This window comes from Cyprinodon variegatus, unplaced genomic scaffold (genome assembly GCF_000732505.1).
Source record: "Cyprinodon variegatus isolate N-32 unplaced genomic scaffold, C_variegatus-1.0 Scaffold420, whole genome shotgun sequence".
NCBI lineage: Eukaryota > Metazoa > Chordata > Actinopteri > Cyprinodontiformes > Cyprinodontidae > Cyprinodon > Cyprinodon variegatus.
The window spans coordinates 177,845-198,095 of record NW_015150873.1 but is presented as its reverse complement, the minus strand read 5'-3'; the positions used below and the strand labels follow the sequence as shown (position 1 = coordinate 198,095).

The following is a 20,251-nucleotide window of genomic DNA, read 5'->3' as shown; positions in this document are numbered from 1 at the left end:
AATATGGATGATAGGGATTTTATGGAGTGACTTGCAGTTTTTTTTTTTTTTGCTTTTTTACTTTTGAAAACCAAACAAAGCCGTTGGCATCATTGTTCTGGGTTCACCCGATTCTCCCAGGAGAACATCTGGCAGAGTCCCTCGTGAGAAGGATCTTTAACTCCCGCCTCTGGGAGAGCTTTGAACACGTTCCGAGGGAGGTGCTGGACACTGAGTCTAAGTAGACCATGTTCCGTGCCTCTATTGTTGAGGCAGCTCGTAGGAGCTGTGGCTGCAAGGTTGTGGGTGCATGACGTGGCGGCAACACTCAAACACGCTGGTGGACACCAGCGGTGCGGGAAGCTGTCAAGTGAAGCGATTCTGGTCCACAATCCGGCGTCTGGGGGGGAGGAAGCAGTGCAGTACCAACACTAATTATAGTGGGGGTGGTGTATTGCTGACCTCGATTCGGGACGTTGTGTATCAGTGTGCGGAGTACTTGAAAGACCTCCTTAATCTCACCAACACATCTTCCATTGAGGAAGCAGAGCGGTCAGGTTCCCCAATCTCTGGTGCTGAGGTCACTGAGGTGGTTAAAAAGCTCCTCGGTGGCAAGGCCCCAGGGGTGGATGAGATTCGCCCTGATTACGTTAAGGCTCTGGATGTTGTGGGGCTGTGTTGTTTAACGCATCTCTCAAACATTGCCCCAGGGACCCAAGGCCCCAGGGGCGGCCGGGCCCCGGGGGGTCAGGCCCCGCGAAGCAGCCGCCAGGAACAAGCCAATAACAGCCCAGGCATCCACCCCCAAACACCAAGCACCACCAGTGCACGGGAAAGCCCAAGCGCCAGCCAGCGGAGGGAGGGCAGGACGGGGGGAATGGGCTTCGCACTTAGCAGAGACTTGACATGTTCTTGGGAAAAAAATAACTCACATGGCCTTACTCACTTCCTCCCCCTCAATACCCCATTCGCCCCTCCCTCCAAACCCCTTTGGGGAGAGCGGAAATGACAGCCCCAGCAACAGGAGGCCACCCAGCAACACCCTCCCGCCAAGATCGCGGACCAGGCAGCTCACTCTTCCTCCAGGCCCTAGACTCCGGGCGCCGGGACAGCCCTGGAGCAGGGGAGGGTTAGGACATCGACTGGTCAGTGTCTTTGTTTAAGGTAAGAGATGAGTCCTTCTAGGGCTAAATTAAAACTGCTTTTTTAAAAGTCACCTCAAAAACTCTTTAGAGGCTCCAAACTTCATCCTTTTCAACATTCTCATTTTCTCTATCTTAAATTTTAAGTTTTTAAAAATAGCACGCCACTGTGTAATTATGTCCTATGGTTTTGAAATTAGCATATTTATTACACTAGAAATTTTCAGCTGGGTTTACTAATCAGTTTTTCAGAATAATAATAGCTGATAAAGGAAAAGGATAATTAATCAAGCTCAACTTAACCCCCTTTTTCAATTACAGGCTCCATTTTTTCTTTCTTTTAAAGCTTTATCTCTCTTATGGTGACGTGTATCTTATGTACATACATACATACTTAAATGTGCATTAATTTACCTAGCAGAATGTCAACTATGCAGCGAGGGGTGTTCTTGATTCCTAGGGAATCCCTGACCAGAGTGTGTTGATTGTGGGTGAGAGTTAGTGGCTGCAAGTAAGGGCTTGTGGTTGAAAATAGGGGACGTATTGGGAGTAGGCCTTTTGTCTGATTGGTGTAGGAAGGTATCAAGTAATGTTAGTATAGATAAAACGCAGGAGTATCTGACAAGTTTTGAAGCAGTGAGCGCTCTGTGTGTATACACTGATATGGTAAAACATTATGCATAAAGGTAAGGTAATTTACATCCATTACCTTCTGACACCTTTAACTGCCACCTATTAATGTGTCGGTCAACCTGGGTAGTTCGTAAACATTTTACCCTCAAGTTAATCTGTTAAAGGACATAGAAATGAGCTAGGTAACATGAGTGAGTTTGACAAAGGGCAGTTTGTGATGGCCAAGTTCAGTGGTGGTTAGGATTCATTACAAGTGGTTCTTGGAAAGTCCACTGGGGAATCGGTGACAGCTGCCTGGAGTGCTGAAGACTTTATTTGGACGTCAAATTCTCCAGGTGAACTACTATTACTCAAATAGCTGTAGAAGTTCTTGCAGGCTATGTGTCAGAAAACACAGGATATTGCAGCTGTTGTGTAAGGAAATGCATACTGTGGCTAGAGTGAAGCAAGGGTTCCCTTGCTGACCCTTGTCTACATCTAAAAACATCCATGAGTAGGCACATGAGAAAAGAACCGGGTTCTGCCAGAGTTTATTATTCTTTAAATACGCAGCACCAAATTAAGTTTCAGACTATGTTAACCCTTTAAAAGAAATAATATTCTCTCCAATAGTTATGGCTTTTTTCATTAGAACAAGCCCTCAAGTGGACAGGGTTATATTTACCATCTTTCCAAATAAAAGTCAATTAACAATCTATAAGGATGTTCTCATAATGTTTATATCTTAATGGTATAAATGATTCTAAATTGATATACCCCACTAGGGGTATTAAAAAGAATGCATTAAAGTATTTGGCTTAAATAATTAAAAACTACTTTTGCTAGCAGTAGGGGTTCATGGTAACAAGTATACCAGTGTTCCTTTAGGTTTAGTGGTTAGGGATGGGTCAGTGAGATTTTTAATTTCCAGTTCATGGAAAATGTTAGCAAGTTCCAGCTATAACCTGTCATGTACCCTGCGTTTCAAATGACAACAGAGATACCCCATTGCATCAGTATCTGACGCTCAGGAGGCTTTACCAACCATCAGTGTTTGACGGGTTGGGAGTGAGACTGCATTGCATTAGTACACTGTGAATAAGTCTTTTTATTCAGCTCACAGAAGCCATGTGGACTATTTATACAACATTGTTTGATAAAAGTGAGTACAAGCCCACCAGTTGCAGACTTGCAACAGAAAAGTTTATTAAAGGAGAATCTAACACCAGTGGCTGAGTTACAGATGTATTATTGTCTGGCACTTCCTCAACTTTCACCAATCTACAGATATCAAGGCTTAGAAATCCAAAAGGGACCCATAAAATCAGTGTTTCATTTGTTGAACTACTCCCAGCTACACATGAAGGGGCCTCTGTTCAGCTGATTCCATTATAGATGTATGCAGCACCCTTCAGCCTGAAGTAATGTCTTGAAACCTTTTTATCTCAGCTCTTTGGAAGGAAAAAACCCATTCCAGTGAAGGAATTTTCATCAGAAGACCAGGTGTTGCTCGAAAAGAAAATAAATGGATAAGGCATCCAAATAGGGAGTGTTCCTGGTGGGGTAAGGGAAAAGGATGGTGCTTAAGCTTTATTTGATAAAATTATTATTTGAATCATTAGCCCAAAAGGAAATGAGACTACTGGTCATATACTGAAAGAGAATTGGCCAACCTAAACTTGATATAAGGGCCAGAGAAAAAACATAGAGCATTTATGTCAATATTGGTAGAACCTCCCTCTACCAAAAAAAATAAATAAAAAATTAAAGACACTGCCTTTCAGTTTGTATTTGGTCCACTTCATTTGAGTAAAACTGCAAACAGCAGTGAGAAAAACTTCACAGATGACATGATGAAATTTTCTGTCCTGAAAACACCAATGTGAGGATATGATTCAGTGTCCTCTGATCGTGGTTCGCAAGTTAATGAGCTTTAGGTTGCTGCAGTTATGTATTTGTGGCCTTTGGGGATAAGCAGATGTGTGATGGTCTTATTGAACTGTCAAAATCATTTGATTAAAATAAGAGCTATCTATCTATATACATAAGAATCAGTGCTGTCAGTCTTCTGACTAAAAGAACTGATTGTCTAGGCTATAAAATGTAAACTTTTTAAACTGCATTGGCAGCAACACATCTGATGATTTTAACTTCACAAACTAAAATAGCAGATTTCTTTAAAGATAAACCCTCATAAAAATATGACCTTAAGGGGGAGACAATGAAAAAAAAAGCCCGACTGACAACTTTTCAGGTTGAAATTTTCATGGGGGGTGAAATTTAAGGAAATATGGGAAACTGGGAAACAACAAAGCTTTCTCCCAGCAAGTCTATGACTGGGTCACAAATCAGCAGGGCTGCAGAGGGACAATATCAATTCAATGACAGAAGCTACTGAGAAACCCACAAAATAGCTTTGGATAATGACACCTACTGTAACTTGACTCATGACAGCTAATTTGACTCATGGTTTCTTTCTGCTGAGCTGCTAGAACATTTTTTAATACCATTTGTTGGGTCACCTTCTGCAGATCAATCTAATACAAAAAAGCAGGGACAGTATTGAGACATAGAATCGACAACTCTTAACGATTCGGTATTTATAGGATAAATGATTCCCTTCAAAAAAGCTTTCTACTGTATTTCCTAATAGCTTTTGTGTTTGATTAAACACTTAAAGATATGCAGCAGTCATACAGATGGGAGAAGGTACAATATACTTTATTTTTTAAAGCAAAGAACTTGAAGTGAAATTCTGTCTCAGCATTTGGGTTTTTAAAAACTGGAGTGAAAGTAAAGTCAGAGGCAGCAGAAAGATTTTCCAGCAAGCTGTAAGCAGAAACAGGACTGCATTTATTTAATATAATTGATCAAAATTATAAAAAGAACTTACTCAATGTTTAGAGAAGATTCTGGACCAAAAATGTCTGAAATAGAACTAAAAAAGAAGAAAGAAAGAGTAAGAGAATGAAAAAGATGTAATTTACAAGTTCAAATTTGCTGCCTTTAAACAAAAAAAATGATGATACGATATACACCTAGGTAGCTTTTAACCATGATCCTATAACCATACCAGATCTTTTAGACCAAGGTTGTGGTATTTAATCACCCACAGAGGGAACAGGACAAGTTCAATGGTTCTATTCTAATTGGCAATGGCATACAGTTTGAGCAATACATCAGAAAACAACTTGAAGGGATGTGAAAAGAGAGAACTCTTTAAGGTTAAACAAAAACCACTATAGTCATCCAAGACTTACATTAATGTCCGTTTCCACAACTGTTTACACCACAGCTTAATTACAGACGATAAAAAACATATCTCTAGGACTTTAACATTATTTAGCACATATATCAGAAGTGTTATGTAATTGTAAAAAATTTGCATATCACCAATAGATGTTGCCAAGGTAAAAAGGGGGAAGGAGATCAAGATATAACAAATATACATCAGTTGTTTATTATGCCGAACAACAATCTTTAGCCAGGAGCAAGAAAAAAGTACTTTACTTATTTCTTTTTTTCCATTGGTTGGATAACCTACTCACCGAGACATTAACATATTTATGATTAACACCAAAATTATTCACTGTAAGTCACATCATATAATACAGGTCCTTCTCAAAATATTAGCATATTGTGATAAAGTTAATTATTTTCCATTATGTAATGATAAAACTTGAACATTCATATATTTTAGATTCATTGCACACTAACTGAAATATTTCAGGTCTTTTATTGTCTTAATACAGATGATTTTGGCATACAGTTCATGAAAACACAAAATTCTTATCTCACAAAATTAGCATATTTCATCCGACTAATAAAAGAAAAGTGTTCTTAACACAAAAAAAGGTCAACCTTCAAATAATTATGTACAGTTATGCACTCAATACTTGGTGGGGAATCCTTTTGCAGAAATGACTGCTTCAATGCGGCGTGGCATGGAGGCAATCAGCCTGTGGCACTGCTGAGGTGTTATGGAGGCCCGGGATGCCTCGACAGCGGCCTTTAGCTCATCTAGAATGTTGGATCTTTCGTCTCTCAATTGGCTCACTGACCATGGTCTCAGTGACACCATGGACAGTAAACCATTTACCGGTGGTTTTGGCACTGTGAGCAGGTGCCAGGTCGTGCAGAAAAATAAAATCTTCATCTCTACAAAGGCTTTCAGCAGATGGAAGCATGAAGTGTTCCAAAATCTCCCGATAGCTGGCTGCATTAAACCTGCCCTTGATAAAACACAGCAGACCAACGCCAGCAGCTGACATGGCACCCCAGACCATCACTGACTCAGGGTACTTGACACTGGTCTTCTGGCATTTTTTGCGTTTCCTTCTCCCCACTTTTCCTCCAGACTCTGGCACCTTGATTTCCAAATGACATGCAAAACTGAGCAACAGTCCAGTTTTGCTTCTCTGTAGCCCAGGTCAGGCGCCTCTGATGTTGTTTCTGGTTCAAAAGTGGCTTGACCTGGGGAATGCGGCCCATTTCCTGCACACGCATGTGTACGGTGGCTCTGGATGTTTCTACTCCAGACTCAGTCTACTGCCTCTGCAGGTCCCCCAAGGTCTGGAATCGGCCCTTCTCCACAATCTTCCTCAGGGTCTGGTCACCTCTTCTCGTGCAGCGTTTTCTGTCACACTTTTTCCTTCCCACAGACTTCCCACTGAGGTGCCTTGATACAGGACTCTGGGAACAGCCTATTCGTTCAGAAATATCTTCCTGTGTCATATCCTCTTGCTTTAGGGAGTCAATGATGGCCTTCTGGACAGCAGTCAGGTCGGCAGTCTTACCCATGATTGGGGTTTTGAGTGATGAACCAGGCTGGGAGTGTTAAAGGCCTCAGAAATGTTTTGCAGGTGTTTAGAGTTAATTTGTTGATTCAGATGATTAGGTGCATAGCTCGTTTAGAGAACTTTTTCATGATATGCTAATTTTGTGAGATAGGAATTTTGGGTTTCCCTGAGCTGTATGTCAAAATCATCCGTATTAAGACAATAAAAGACCTGAAATATTTCAGTTAGGGTGCAATGAATCAAAAATATATGAATGTTTAGTTTTATATTTACATCGTGGAAAATAATGAACTTTATCACAATGTGCTAATATTTTGAGAAGGACATGTATTGTAACATTCACCAATATTGTTAAACATCTTCCTATTATGAGGAAGTCAAGATATGGTCATATTGCTGATATTATTTTGAATAATTTTAAAATCCATTTCATTGCTTCGTACATGTTTTTCCACTCTTGTGTAATCATAAAAAAGTTAATCAAACCAGCCTTAAATAACATGCTTACAATTTAATGCACTTCTATTTGGGAATCTAATTTATAGCATTTCAACAGATCTGCTTATTGCATTTTTAGAGACATATCAGATGTGTAATTATTAATAGTTTGATCAATATTTAGTAAACAATGAAAGAGACATTTTGCACAGCATACTGAGTTTAAACCAGTGGATGTTCTGTGATAGAAAAAAGTAATGTAGTTTAAAGCATAATAGAACTGAGGAGGATATTTTAGACATCAGGGTAAAATCTAAATGGCTGATTTGTTTGATTGTTGCAGCACTTAAAACAGACAGGAGGCAATCAGTATTAGATGAATGGTTCGGTGAGTGCTAATGTTGTCTGTAATTTGGGGCTTTATTTACCTCGGATTATTGTAATTACCCTCTGAGTAATAATTAAGCTTAAGAGGAAATAATTGCAGGAATTCACTGTAACACTTTGCATCTCTGGATAGAAGAGAAAATAACTAATTAGCTCAGACATCTAAAAACCTTGGCTTGGGTTTTGAAAGAAAAAAATAAAAGCACACATTGTGTTTTTTTTATTTATTTTGATACCAGTGTTAAATATAAGGCACATCTGTACATTCGGCTTTAGGCACAAATTGTGAAAGATATCAGAGACTTTAATGATTTAATTGTGATGATGTCAAGCTACTGCTCAGATAGAACATTTGTTTGTGAAGATGGGCTTAAGACCAACCTTTAGAAGATTTTAAAGTGTTGGGTTGATTTTTGAGGTTGTTTTTTCTTTAATATACGCTACTTTAAAATGATACTTTTTAAAAAACTGCAAAAGGTATCACTTTAATGTGGAGTTGCAACTAATGATCATTTTGCTAATTGATTAATATGTGAAGTATTTTTTCTATTACCGTAATCGATCAGCCCAAAACAAGTGAATTGCTAATATTGCACTGACCCATTTAAAAGTTGATCAAACAAGACGGCATAAGGTTACTGGTACACCTTTAGGTATGCAATAGATGTGCTTAGCTGAACATTAGGCAGTAAGAGTTTATTCTTCTATTATTATCGTAATAAATTTAAGACAAGTGGGTTTTACTTAAATAAAAAACTATTTTGAGGTTCAGTATTCCAGACATTATAAAACCCTTTTTTCAAATTTGAATTTAATTGAATGATAATTTAAAAGCATTTGAAAGCATGGCTCTTTCTTCGCTCATATAGCAGCACAAACCTATAGCAGCAGGGTTTGTGTCATTGGTCTGGGATAAAAGTAGTCTTTTTTGATCCTTTAATTTTTTTCATCTGAATCTGTGTAGCAGAATAAAAAATAACTTTCAAGATATAAACACCACACTTGTTGAAACGGTAAGGCAAATAATCAATTTGTTAGCAATATGAAAATAATTTTGGCAGCAGAAAAAAGAGGAAATAGAAGTCATAATGTAAACAAATAGAAGTAATGATGGTGTTTTTGTTTTTAAATAAAGCAATCTCATTATGGTGTAGATTTAAATTTTTGGTTTTCAGAACAGAATATGCTGAAACAATTGTACATTTTTTTCAGAGTCATATAAAATAACCGAATCCAGAGCAAAACATGCTGTCTAGATTACAGCCTACAATAAAGCCCAGTTCTGTTTTAAAGAGTATATAAATCAAACTATTCATTAGGTGGTACCTCACCTGCTGATGGACACATCACTGACACTGGGGCTACATGGCAGCCCTAATACTGTTGCAGGCGAATCTTCATCGTCTTCCACGTTTTCGACCTTCACCACTACAGCATGGTTTGTTTCTGCGCCATGAACTGCACGAAATACAAAACAATAGATTTTGGTGAGTAATTTGACATCTGAATTCTTTCTTCATTTTGGATAAAAGTGTAACAACAAAAGTCAGTATGAATTTTGACTTTTTAATTTTGGCTTTCTGCAAGGCGCCATGTGCAGCTAAACATATAATTGTAAGTTCTATTAGGAGCATCATTCAAGCCCCTGAACTCATCAAGGGGATTTTGCTGGGATACGAGTCAATGCTTTTTGCACGGGAATTATCTGACTTTAATCTGCATCGTGACAACTAGTGCTGACAAGTTTGAGAAAATCATTTATTTTTCCAAAATAAACTTCTTTATATTTAGACTCTCGTAAAAGAGTTGGTATGGAATAACAAAAACATAAAATAGATAGTCATAAAGCCCTCTTTGATTAGGAGAAAAGACTCAAATCTCTCCTCTCCGTGATTACGAGGTTTAGACTGTACCAAGCGTCAGTCTTCTGTGCATTTCTAAAAAAATAACAAAAGAAATAAAATATCTAGTTTATGGTTTAAACTTGAGAGGATTGATAAAGATTTTATTAGACCAAACAGAAATGCTGTTAAAGCCCCTGTCACACCTTGATGATTTAGCCAGCAGTATGCCTGACGTCGGAGGAATCTTCTAACGCTGGCGTATGCTGAACTTTCTATATATTTATTCAATAGTGGGCATATACATAGAGGATTTATAACGAGTCCAGAACTTATGTCCCTGAGCGCAGGGAGGATCTATCACACTCCCCTTCATGCTCATGCTATGATGGGGATGAAGTCTTGAGGAGAAGTGACGGTTTCCTCCTGTGAACCCCTTTTATACCACAACGCTGCCAATACTCCATTAAACGTTAGCTGTACATTGCAACACATTCAGTGGTCGTCTGGAGTACATCAGATACGTTGATATGCGTTAGAGATAAGTTCTTGCTAAGTTACGCATAAGTTATGCACAAGTTATTCATACGTTTTGGATAATTTAGACACCACGATTTATGAATAACTTATACTTAACATGTGTGAACGATCCGATAACTTACCAGTAACTTATGCCACACGTATGGCATACGCTGAGAATTTTGAGCTCAAAATTTCTCGACGTACTTACTGTATGTCCATGTGTGCCAGCGTGTTTCAGCGTTCTTCAGCGTGCTCATAACTTTTACAAAACGTACCCATATATTATCCAACATATGCCCACGTTTTTGTCAGATTTTTCGTATTTCAGGCATACACTAGCTAAATTGTCGAGTTGTGACAAGGGCTTAATGCTGTGATGTGTACCTGCTTTAGTTTCTAATAGATTTCACTTTAGGGGACGTGATGGCGTAGTGGTTACAGCAATGCGCTTGTGCTTCAAGAAGTTCGCAAGTACCTGGTTTGATCCCTACAGCCTGCACTCTGGGTCCCTGAGCAAGACCCTGAACCCATGATTGCTCCTCATTGCACTGCACAGTGGCAGCCCACTGCTCCCCAAGGGGACGGGTTACGATGCAGAATTGAATTTCTCCATTGTGAGATCAATAAAATTCAAGTATTATTATAAATTGCACAAAGTCAGACGATGTATTTAACTACGAGTGATCTGTGTAGAATTTTTTTCCCCCCAATAGAGCTTTCTTAAACATAAAGTTTTAACTGAAATAAGCTGAGGATGATTTTATAGGCCCAAATGTAAAACCTAGTGACCCTTTTGTCTTGAAGATTACCAGAAGACTGTGATGCTTGGGCTTCTTCTTTCTCCACCTTCCCCTCCTGTTTAGCACATGTTTGGTGTCTGGTCTGCATTCGGCCTCGGACCTGTGCAATTAGCCGGGAGAAGTCACTGCTGTGCTGCTTTCCTATGGAGACAAAGGACATTAAATGACAACAGAGAAACCCGTGTGCATTAAATAGCAGTACATTTTTTTGTCTGTTAATGCTATAAACGTAATGGCTCTCAATAATTGAGGAGGGAGACGCATAGGTGGGATGACCAAGTGCTTTTAAGGTAATGATTGGTAAAGAGCAGACTAAATTCAGCTGGGTGCATCAAAGGAAATATGGTTGAGGTTTTGAAAACCCTAAACAAATGCTGCATATTGAATGTAGGCTCATATTTCAATGTCAGGCAACTTTCTGTAATACATCAGCTCAATTGAATTAATGTCAATATTCCTTTTTGAATCCTTCATAAGGTTGAAAAGATGGACGGACTGGTTTTCTTCAATGTCGGAGGATATTTCTGTAAGTTTCAACATGAGACAGATTGGAAGATTTTGAAAAAGTATTCATACCTCACATTTCTTCTGTTTGCACTTAAATATTTCAGCTTATACAAATTCTAAAACTACACAAGTTACTCAAATAAATACAACAATAGTTTTGAAATGAAGATTTTACTTATCCAGAGATAAGTCTTTCTAAGTCAATATGTGCCCTTGCAAAACAGTAATTATACTCCTAATCCAACAGGACAAAAAGTAACTAAAAAAAAAATAATTGGTGATAAGTCTTTTAAATCTTTGTGGGGGAATTTTCATCCAATCTTTTTGGCATAGTAGTTTTTAAGCTTGCACTCTTAAATGTTTTGAAGCATAAGGGCCTGATTAACCCTCATTTAGTAACTTTTAGTTAGCTGAAAGTTCAGGTTTCAAAGATAATTTGGTCTTTGCTTTTTGGGGGGCCTGGGATCATTGTATTTCTCACATGTTTAAGCAACATTTTCTGTTATAAAGCCAAAATTCATGAATTATTTGTCGTCAAAATCGTGGAACAGCAATGCAGCCTCAGAACCTCTTACTACCAGCAGTATGATTCACTGTCAGAATGATTAATTGGAGGTTTCTGCAAGATCAAATAACACACACACCTTTCAGAAAATTACATTTTTATTTCATCAGTCCACAGTATGTTTTCTCTTTTCTCTCCCTAAAAGACAGTGTGTCTTTTTATCATGTTTTTGAATAAAACATATACATTAACAAAGACAAATGGGCCTACACTTAGGGGTTGCTATGGATTCCTTTTAGTTCTCCTGGATGAATCATTAAAGTCGTAGGGAAGCAGCTGTTCCATCGTAGGGAAGCAGCTGTTCCAACGGTGCAGTTCCGAATTCTCCCGAGTGGTGCCCGACTTTAAACCAGTGAATGTGATTGGTCGATTATAAAGGAGCGGGATTGTTGTGGCGGAAGGTTCCCAAGCAAGTTTGGTTGTGGCCGGTGTCTCGGAAGCATCTTGCTAACCAGTTAGTAACCTAGTGCTAGTAGGTTCCCAATGGGAAATTACATTGGGACCAAGTAGCACTTAGCAACGACACTGTCAAGAAACGCTATGGACAGCAAAAACATGCAAGAGGAGGAGGGTTTTGTGTCAGAGATCGTGGATGAGTCTCCTCTGTCATACATTTTTTATTTAGAGGAGGAAAGCGGGGATGAAGATGTTGTGGAAGAGGACACCAGAAGCTTGGTTTGGTGTAGAAGGCTTACAGCCGTAAATGTTTGAGCACTTGCCTCGCAACGCTGTCAGTTCTGTTAGCTCTACGCCTGCCGAAGACACAAACGTCCATCCCCGTGAACACTGGGACGGAACTCAATGGTAAAATAAATGATTTGTATTTCTTATTTCAACTGTTGAGTATATTAGCATCGACATATGAATCAAGATGCTATGCCCGAAGAAATTTGATTGACAGATGACCTTTGATATATGACTGGCCGAATTTAGGTGTACAAGATGACGTATAACTAACTGGCCTGCATAAAATAACAAAAAAAGACCCACAGATTTTAATACAGAATTTTTTTGAAAATAGAAATTTTCTAATTTTTGGGACAATATGGTCTGATAAAGAGTAGGTTTATATACATTTTTAAGCTTGAATGATTTGAAATTTAAATACGATTTCCCTACGACTTTGAGGAGCTTCTTAAGTAGTTATGATAGGCCGGCCACTCTTTGGAAGGTTCACCCAAGTTTTAGGTTTTGTATGCAGTGACTCAGTGGGTTTCAAATGAGAATCAAATAGAAAACTGGATTTTTAAAACTTAAAATGAATAGTGACCTAAGACGAGTTCTATTAAGGGTGGTCTTACGATACTTGTCGGATGCTCACTAATAAGGCCTGGGTGTGACTTGTGAAATTAATTTCAACTGTCCAAGAATAATCATCATTATTTCTGATTAACCACAATGATTACTATTCTTAATTTTTCAAACACAAGACTGTGTTGGTTTAGATGGATAGATCTTTCCTTAAATAACTTCAATTATCATTTTGTTTGTTAGTAAAATATTGATATTTAACTGATGATCTTAAGAAGTTAAAAAGGAGAAATGTGTGAATGGCCAAATGCTATTAAACTGTATCTATTAGTGCAAACAATCTATATGAAATGTACTGAGGTTGTAGTGAAGCAGACACCCAAGTGAAACAAATACAAGCTAATTTGGCAATGATGGAGAAATAAACAGAGTATGTTTCTTCATAGAATCTTAATAATAAAACACACAGAGTGGTGACAGATGAAGAAATGACTACATGCCCAAATACTGAAATATGTAGTTCATATCAAGTATGTTTCTCCTACTTCCCCTATCCACAGAGGCAGTTCTGACAACTGTCAAACATGCCTCTCAGATTTTTTCCCCCCAAATAAGTATTCCTGTCATGTTTTACCAGGAAAAGATCCTGGAGCGAAACAATAAAACACAATGGGATTATGTCTGACTGCATGGGGAACGCCATGATCTCTTCTACTGGATAACAGCATCCGTATGCTTGACATGAGAAAAACAATGTTCTTAAAATGAATTTGATTATATTAGATCTGATCACTGATAGAAATTAAACACTAAACATAATTGTTCACTTGCATACAATTTGTATTTATTATTAAATTCTGTCAGCTTCAAGTTATTGCCGTGACCTTTGTGGGCTTTTTTTTTTCCATTAAAACAGGGGACCAACAGTTTTGTCAACTTGTGTGTATTTTTTTAACCAATAAATGAGCCATTTAATTTGTTTAAGGGATCCCCTTATGATTTATTGAAGTTTAAACTTGAAAAGCACTCTGAGAGCAGACCTCTGCCAAGCAGCAAATTTTGCACCATATTGTGATTTATACCTATAGCTAAAACTCACACATGATCTGGATCATAATTAGATTTTAGTTAATTGTTCCTTGGCATGAGATGCATCTTTGGTAACATTTCCCTTAAATCCTTTCATAAGTTTATAAATAAGCGATTGTCTGAAGCCTCTGGTGTTTGTTCTGCTCTCACCTTCATTCATTCTGCGTTCTTGTTTGATCAGCAGTTTAAGAGTGAGTGAGGTATGGCCCTCCTTTCCTGTGCTTTTGTCATCAGCATAATACTTCTAGACTTTGAATCCAATGCTAAAGCTGTCAATAGTCAGTGCTGCCACATTCTGGTTTAGGGGGGAACTGCTTGTTCGACCGAAAAATGTTAAAGAATCCCTTAACAAATTCTTGCATCCAGATTATGATGTGGAACATCACTAAAATTTCATGGATTGTTACTTGGACTGAGATGAATCTTTGGTTAAAAAAAAATCCTTCAAATCTGTTCAGAATTTTTCAAATTACACTGTACACAGAGGGATAAACAAACAATCACACACACAAACTTGACTGAAACCAACCTTCTTGGCGGCGGTAACAAAATAACTAATGCTTAATGCAATTAAAACAGCCTTAATTGTTACTTTTCTTTTTGGAAATTACGAAGTAAGACGAGATAAAGCAGCATTTCCACAGACAGAAACAAATTATCTGGCCTGTCATAGTCATATTGCTCATGATTCAAAGTTCATTCTCTGTATGACCTTCCAGTGTAGCCTCTTAAAACTTTCATCAAGACAGACCTCTGATGTGACAGGAAAGCCAAAAAACAGCAGCTGTTAACCGCCTCTCTAGCTGGCAATAGTCGTGGAAAGTTGATCTAATGACGGCTGCTGGCTGTGATATACAGGGAAACATGCCCATTAGAAATCCATCACCTTCAAAGTACAATTACTGCAAGAGCTATAACTTATTTGGGAAACGTAGTGCAGATTTAATGTTACAATTTTTATATAAATATTGATCAGTCAAAGGATTATGAAGACTTGCCCAAATTGTTTTTGTTATCGCAAAACAGTCCCTGACCTTTCAAGGTACAGACTCCAAGATGTTAGCAGTAGATCCTTTAAGTCCCATAAGTTGCGAGGTGGATAAAGCCACGGACTGGTTCTGTTTGCCTAGTACATCCCAAATATGCTTAAAAAAGCTTGAAATCTGTGGAATTTGGAGAACTAAAATCTCACATCTGTGCTCTCCAAACAATTGCTAGTTTTACTTCAAGGAAGGGTGAATTATGCTGTTGAAAGAGTCCACAGCAATCAGGAACTATAGTTACCATAAACTACAGTTACCTTCAAAAAAATAAAGTTCTATTCTATTCAACCCTTACGTCAGTGCTACATATCAGAAGTTGAATTTAAATTGATGACGGGACTTAATGTTTCACCAAGGGCATCTTAGTTCCTCAGCTGGCTTGCCTTCTTCCCAAAGTGCATCCTGGTCCAAAGTGTTCTTAAAGGAAACACTTTATACACTGTACACAAAGACCTACATATGCTGTAAAATGTGACTTATCAGACCAGGCCATCTTCTTCAATCGCTCCATGTTGCTATTCTGATGTTCATTTTCACATTTTTAGTTCTTCCAGAGGTAAACAGGGGTCAGTATGGACATCCTGGTTGATTTGTAGCTATGAAGTCAAATAAAAAGCCAACTGTGATGCTTGGTGTAATCCGACACCTTTCTTTTAGAACCAGATTTAACTTTTCAATTTAAACTACTGTAGCTACTGCTGTACTATAGAGAATGAATTACAAGAGGCAGTCTGGCCTCTGTAGATTGGGCACACCTGCCAAGAGCTGGTGCTGTGGAGATACTCTGACGCAGTCATCAAGCCATTAAACTTTGGACCATTATCAAACCATAACAAATTTTCCTTGCCTCATTTCCTGCTCCATCAAATTTGATGACAAATATGATTTAACGATTTTGATGGAAATGGCTAACATATACCTCTCACCAATGGATGTCGTCACTGGCCATAATGCCATGTGATGTTAAATCCTGTGGTGCGGTGTCTGTTAAAGGGGCTAAGGTTGTTTCCAAGACTCCATGCCCCCTGCCATTAAACATACTTAACTTTGGTTTATCACTTGTTTTTTAATTTAAAAAAATCACTTTAAAAAGAGGCTTGCCTGACAAAGTTAAGCAAACCAAGAAATAATTAAAAGCTAGATGCCATGCCCAGATCCAAATCAACTCAGGTGCAAATGAAAAAGAAAGTAATTGAGATCTATCAGTCTGGAACAGATTACAGAGCCATTTCAAAAGCTTTGAGAGTTCAGGGAATGACAGAGTCATTATCCACAAATGGGGAAAAGCTAGAACAGTGGTAAATCTTTGCTTCTAAATTGCTGAGAAAATATAAAATGAAGACTTTAGCTGGTCCATGCAATGTCCTGACCTGAACCATATTGAGATGAGGCTTAACCTCAAAAAGATTGTTCATGCATGACAGCCCCTATGTGGCTAAATGACAACAACATCCACAGTGGTGTTGGTGTCATTTTAAATTTTGGCAAAATGCTTATTTGTATTGGTTTGCGCCAAGGGTCGCTCAACCAGTTATTTGGCTAACAGGGTTATAACTTTTTAGCAAGATGTCATTGTAGTTTTTTAAAATCCTTTAATAATTACAATCTTCATTTAAAAATTGCATTTTGTATTATCCATCCATCCATTTTTTGTCATGTTTATCCCTGCTGGGGTCCTGAGGGGTGCTAGTGCCTATCTCCAGCTATCAATGGGCAAGAGGCAGGGTACACCCTGGACAGATCGCCAGTCTTATCGCAGGGCAACACAGAGACAAAATGGATAAACAACCATTCATGCACATATAGCTAAGGAGAATTTAGAGCAGCCAATTAACCTAACAGTCATGTTTTTGGAAAGTGGGAGGAAGCTGGAGTACCTGGAGAAAACCCACGTATGCACAAGGAGAACATGCGTCCATTAATAAAACAAGCGATCTCAACAGGACATAAGACTTTTTTTTATAAGTCATGCTCAAAATAAACAGGTCAGACAAGAAAAACCTAAAAAGTCCTCAAGAGTTCTGTGTTTGCATGTGTGTATGCTGCTTTCTCATTCTTATTTGCTCACTCACTGTTCCCCATGCCAGCAGAGTGACTCATCCACATCCTCCTCTGATAAATCAAGAGGTTATCACAGCAGACCAGCTATTAATAGTATCCACCTCCTGTGAGTCACATCCATTCCTCACACACTTTTAAAGTTAGCTTCATAAAGTTGTTCTTTAAAAATATATTTTTTCCAATCCAACTATGTCAGCATGACTTGAATTGTGATTGTGAAAACATCCTTTGTTACTGAGGTTTCTTTTGTTTGTTTATCTTTTAGATACAAAACATCAGTCATTAAATTCAGTTTGAACCAGTTATCTAGACATGTCATCAAAAATGGTGAAACAAACTTTCCATTTCATCACCCTCTAGGTGTCAAATAATATCTATTCATTTGCAATGAGTTTTGTATTGCACAGATAAAGGGTATCTCTACAAACAGAAGCTTCCCGCACAGATTAAAAGTCTAGATATGGTTGCGCAACAATGGTGAGACGTGCAATGATTTTATATTGTGAAAATGGAACTATTCAAAGGAACAGGAATATTTTCCTATATTGTTAGGCAGCACTTTGTTTAACATAAAAAGGCCCCCTGCTGTTTCTGTGATGCTCTGACTCTACAATGACCAAGGTAGTTTTTTTCCCACATACATTCTGACTGGAACAGCACAAAATACAAGCACTAATGCTTAAAAAAAGCTTGTGTTTTAGGAAATTGCGGAAGAACCAGAATCAAAATACAATCAAATACCTATATCTCTTTGGCTCTGCTAAAAAACCTCAAATCTGCAGGCAACAACCTTAGCCGATGTACCAAATGGGATCCCTTACCTTATTCAAAGGTAATTTCAACTAATGTGTAGCAAATATAATTTACAGGATGGAGATCAATCTTGAATCTAGACAGTTTGCATAAATATCAGAAACAGAATAATCCAAAAATACAAAAAGGAAAGCCAGAATGAAGAGTCAGAAACTGGATTTCAACCTATTTGGAAATTAACTTGAGCTGCTAAACTGCAAATATAAAGCAGCTTTAAAAGTTTTATTAAGTTTAGTTTTTTATAGGCCCACAAGTAACAATTTTTTCAATAATCTATTAATCTGCTGATTAACTGGACAAAAAAAAGTTTGATTATTTGTTGCAAAACAGAACATTTGGAGTGATGGATCAAATAACTGCATTAAAAGCAGGCTCCTGCGTAGATGTTTTGTGGCAAAAATGTCAAATAATAAATAATTGTATGTTGATCAAACACAAACTGGTTTAATTGGAAGGCACCAAGACTTTTGCTCGGTTTTTGAAGACGTTTAGACACCGATCCAAGAGTCTCTGTCAATGCTGTTGGCTCACTCCAGATCAATCTCTAGCAGGAGCACTGATCTATTTAAGGAGCACCCCTTATTCTTCTGTATTGTTGGAGCCTTTTGTTGTGCATTGGCTCTGTGATTGGTCGTTTGAATAAAAACTGGAGTGCTTATGTGATTTCTTTGAGATGAGTTGAATGACTGAATTGCTAATGCTTGGAAGCTAAAACTGTTCAGTGATGGCTTTTGTCTTTTTACAAAGATGGCTTCCATGACCCCTCTTTCAAACCATCTGTCCTCTGTATCCTAGTGAACCTAGTGAACTTGATGTTTCTGTCCACTAAGTTGATGTGATTGGTGAATGCCTCAACTTCCTGGGTTTGGATTTTGACCCAGGTGTCATCCACATATCTGAACCAGAGTTGGTTGTGATCCCTTCTATGTCCTGAGTTCTTCCATATAGATATTGGCAACTGGCTGAAACTGAGGAGCTCATGGTGCACCCACGTTTCTCTCGGTAAAAGTTATCCCTGTATATGAGAGTTTCATCATTTTCTAGTAGTGTCTTGAATGTGTTTACTGCCTTTGATATGGGAATGCAGGTGAAGATAGAGGTTACTTCAAAGGAAATAATGGTTTCACATGGAGCAAGTCTCAAATGCCGGACTTTGGAAATAAAGTCTGTTGCATACGTTGTGGAGTGTTTTATAACCAATGGAGCCAAAATTGTTGCCAACCTATGTCTGTAGATCTTTCCAATTGAATAACCACTAATCATACTTATCAGGAACTGTGGCACAGAACAGGCTGTACGTTTGCGTAATACCATCCAAATTTCTTGCTCACACACTCCTGTGAGACAGAAGTGGAGGCTAATCTCAAAGGTAATGGGAAATGACTTTAAAAGCTTGTATCAGCAGGTGTAGCAGGATTTAAAATGCTCTGTTTAAAATGCACCATATTAGGTGTAAACCCTTTATAAAAGAAGTGGGGGGGAAAAATTAAACCACTTACTATAAGTTGAATGCATTTCGTCAATCTCTTTCTCAGATTGGTTCTTTGAGAAAACCATTACCTGCAAGAGATTAAAGTGAAAATGAACATTTATAATTACATAAACCATAACTAGAGAAAGAACATGACTTTCAAAATAGTTTAAGTAGCTTTGAATTTCAACTTATTTTTTTTAAAGGAAAAAAAATATGTTTAGGGCAGTCCTGTACATTTTTTCCTTTGCCACAAACAAGCCATCTGTCTTCATATGTAAAAACACTCCTTTTATTTATCAGCTAAAAGCAGTACTGAAGATTTCATAAATAAACTGCAACTATCCATATTTAAATGTCTCTTTATATCAATGAATACATACAGGTCTAGTTTTCCTCTCCATCTGATTTCTCATCTTCTCATTGGCCTCCACCTCTCTTGCAATCTCCTTAACTGTAAGGAGCATAGAAAGAAATCTTTGAGTCAACAGTTATGTAAAATTCAAAGGTGTTGTACAAAGTTACAGTGCAAAACGAAGCAAGAGAGTCTAGCGGCAGACCTGCACTGTGAGGTGTCCTGCGCTGTCGGAAATGGAAGTTTATTCAAAGCCTTTCAAAGTAAAAGCGAAATAAAATTAAAGCTAGTATGTCGGAAATATTTTAAGTTCCCATGTTTAATCCCTGGGTCTTCACAATAGCAATATTTTTTTCTCTATTCATGTGTTTAATGATTTATATATAATTTATTTCCAGTTCAACTGGATTAGGTTCAAAAACAAGAAAATATCAAAATAACAAAATTAATTTAGTTTTTATCTCTTATGCATGCTTGCAAGTATTATAATATATATTCTTATTATTTTAGTATTGTTTGTGCTATGTTCTTACCATGGCTGTTGGATCATATAGATCTAACAATGCAGGGTGTTTG

The 20,251-nt window shown here is 37.9% G+C and overlaps 1 protein-coding gene and 1 long non-coding RNA gene across 3 annotated transcripts in view; one reads left to right on the top strand and one right to left on the bottom strand.

Annotated features, from left to right (window-relative positions):
* The window catches only part of rad18 (RAD18, E3 ubiquitin protein ligase), a 49,901-nt gene that overhangs the window by 6,039 nt on the left and 23,611 nt on the right, over positions 1-20,251 (bottom strand). Inside the window, exons 8-12 of one of the 2 annotated variants that reach the window (XM_015388337.1) lie at positions 19,704-19,774; positions 19,349-19,409; positions 10,530-10,661; positions 8,689-8,815; positions 4,627-4,671 (exon numbers count right to left, since the gene is read on the bottom strand). In XM_015388337.1, coding sequence (XP_015243823.1) covers positions 4,627-4,671; positions 8,689-8,815; positions 10,530-10,661; positions 19,349-19,409; positions 19,704-19,774 — 436 coding nt within the window. The remainder of the gene's footprint in view (positions 1-4,626; positions 4,672-8,688; positions 8,816-10,529; positions 10,662-19,348; positions 19,410-19,703; positions 19,775-20,251) is intronic. The other variant, XM_015388338.1, reaches the window with a different exon arrangement.
* The window catches only part of LOC107093341, a 48,639-nt gene continuing 28,556 nt past the window's right edge, over positions 169-20,251 (top strand). The window contains exon 1 of the long non-coding RNA XR_001481616.1: positions 169-1,143. This is a non-coding gene — a long non-coding RNA (uncharacterized LOC107093341). The remainder of the gene's footprint in view (positions 1,144-20,251) is intronic.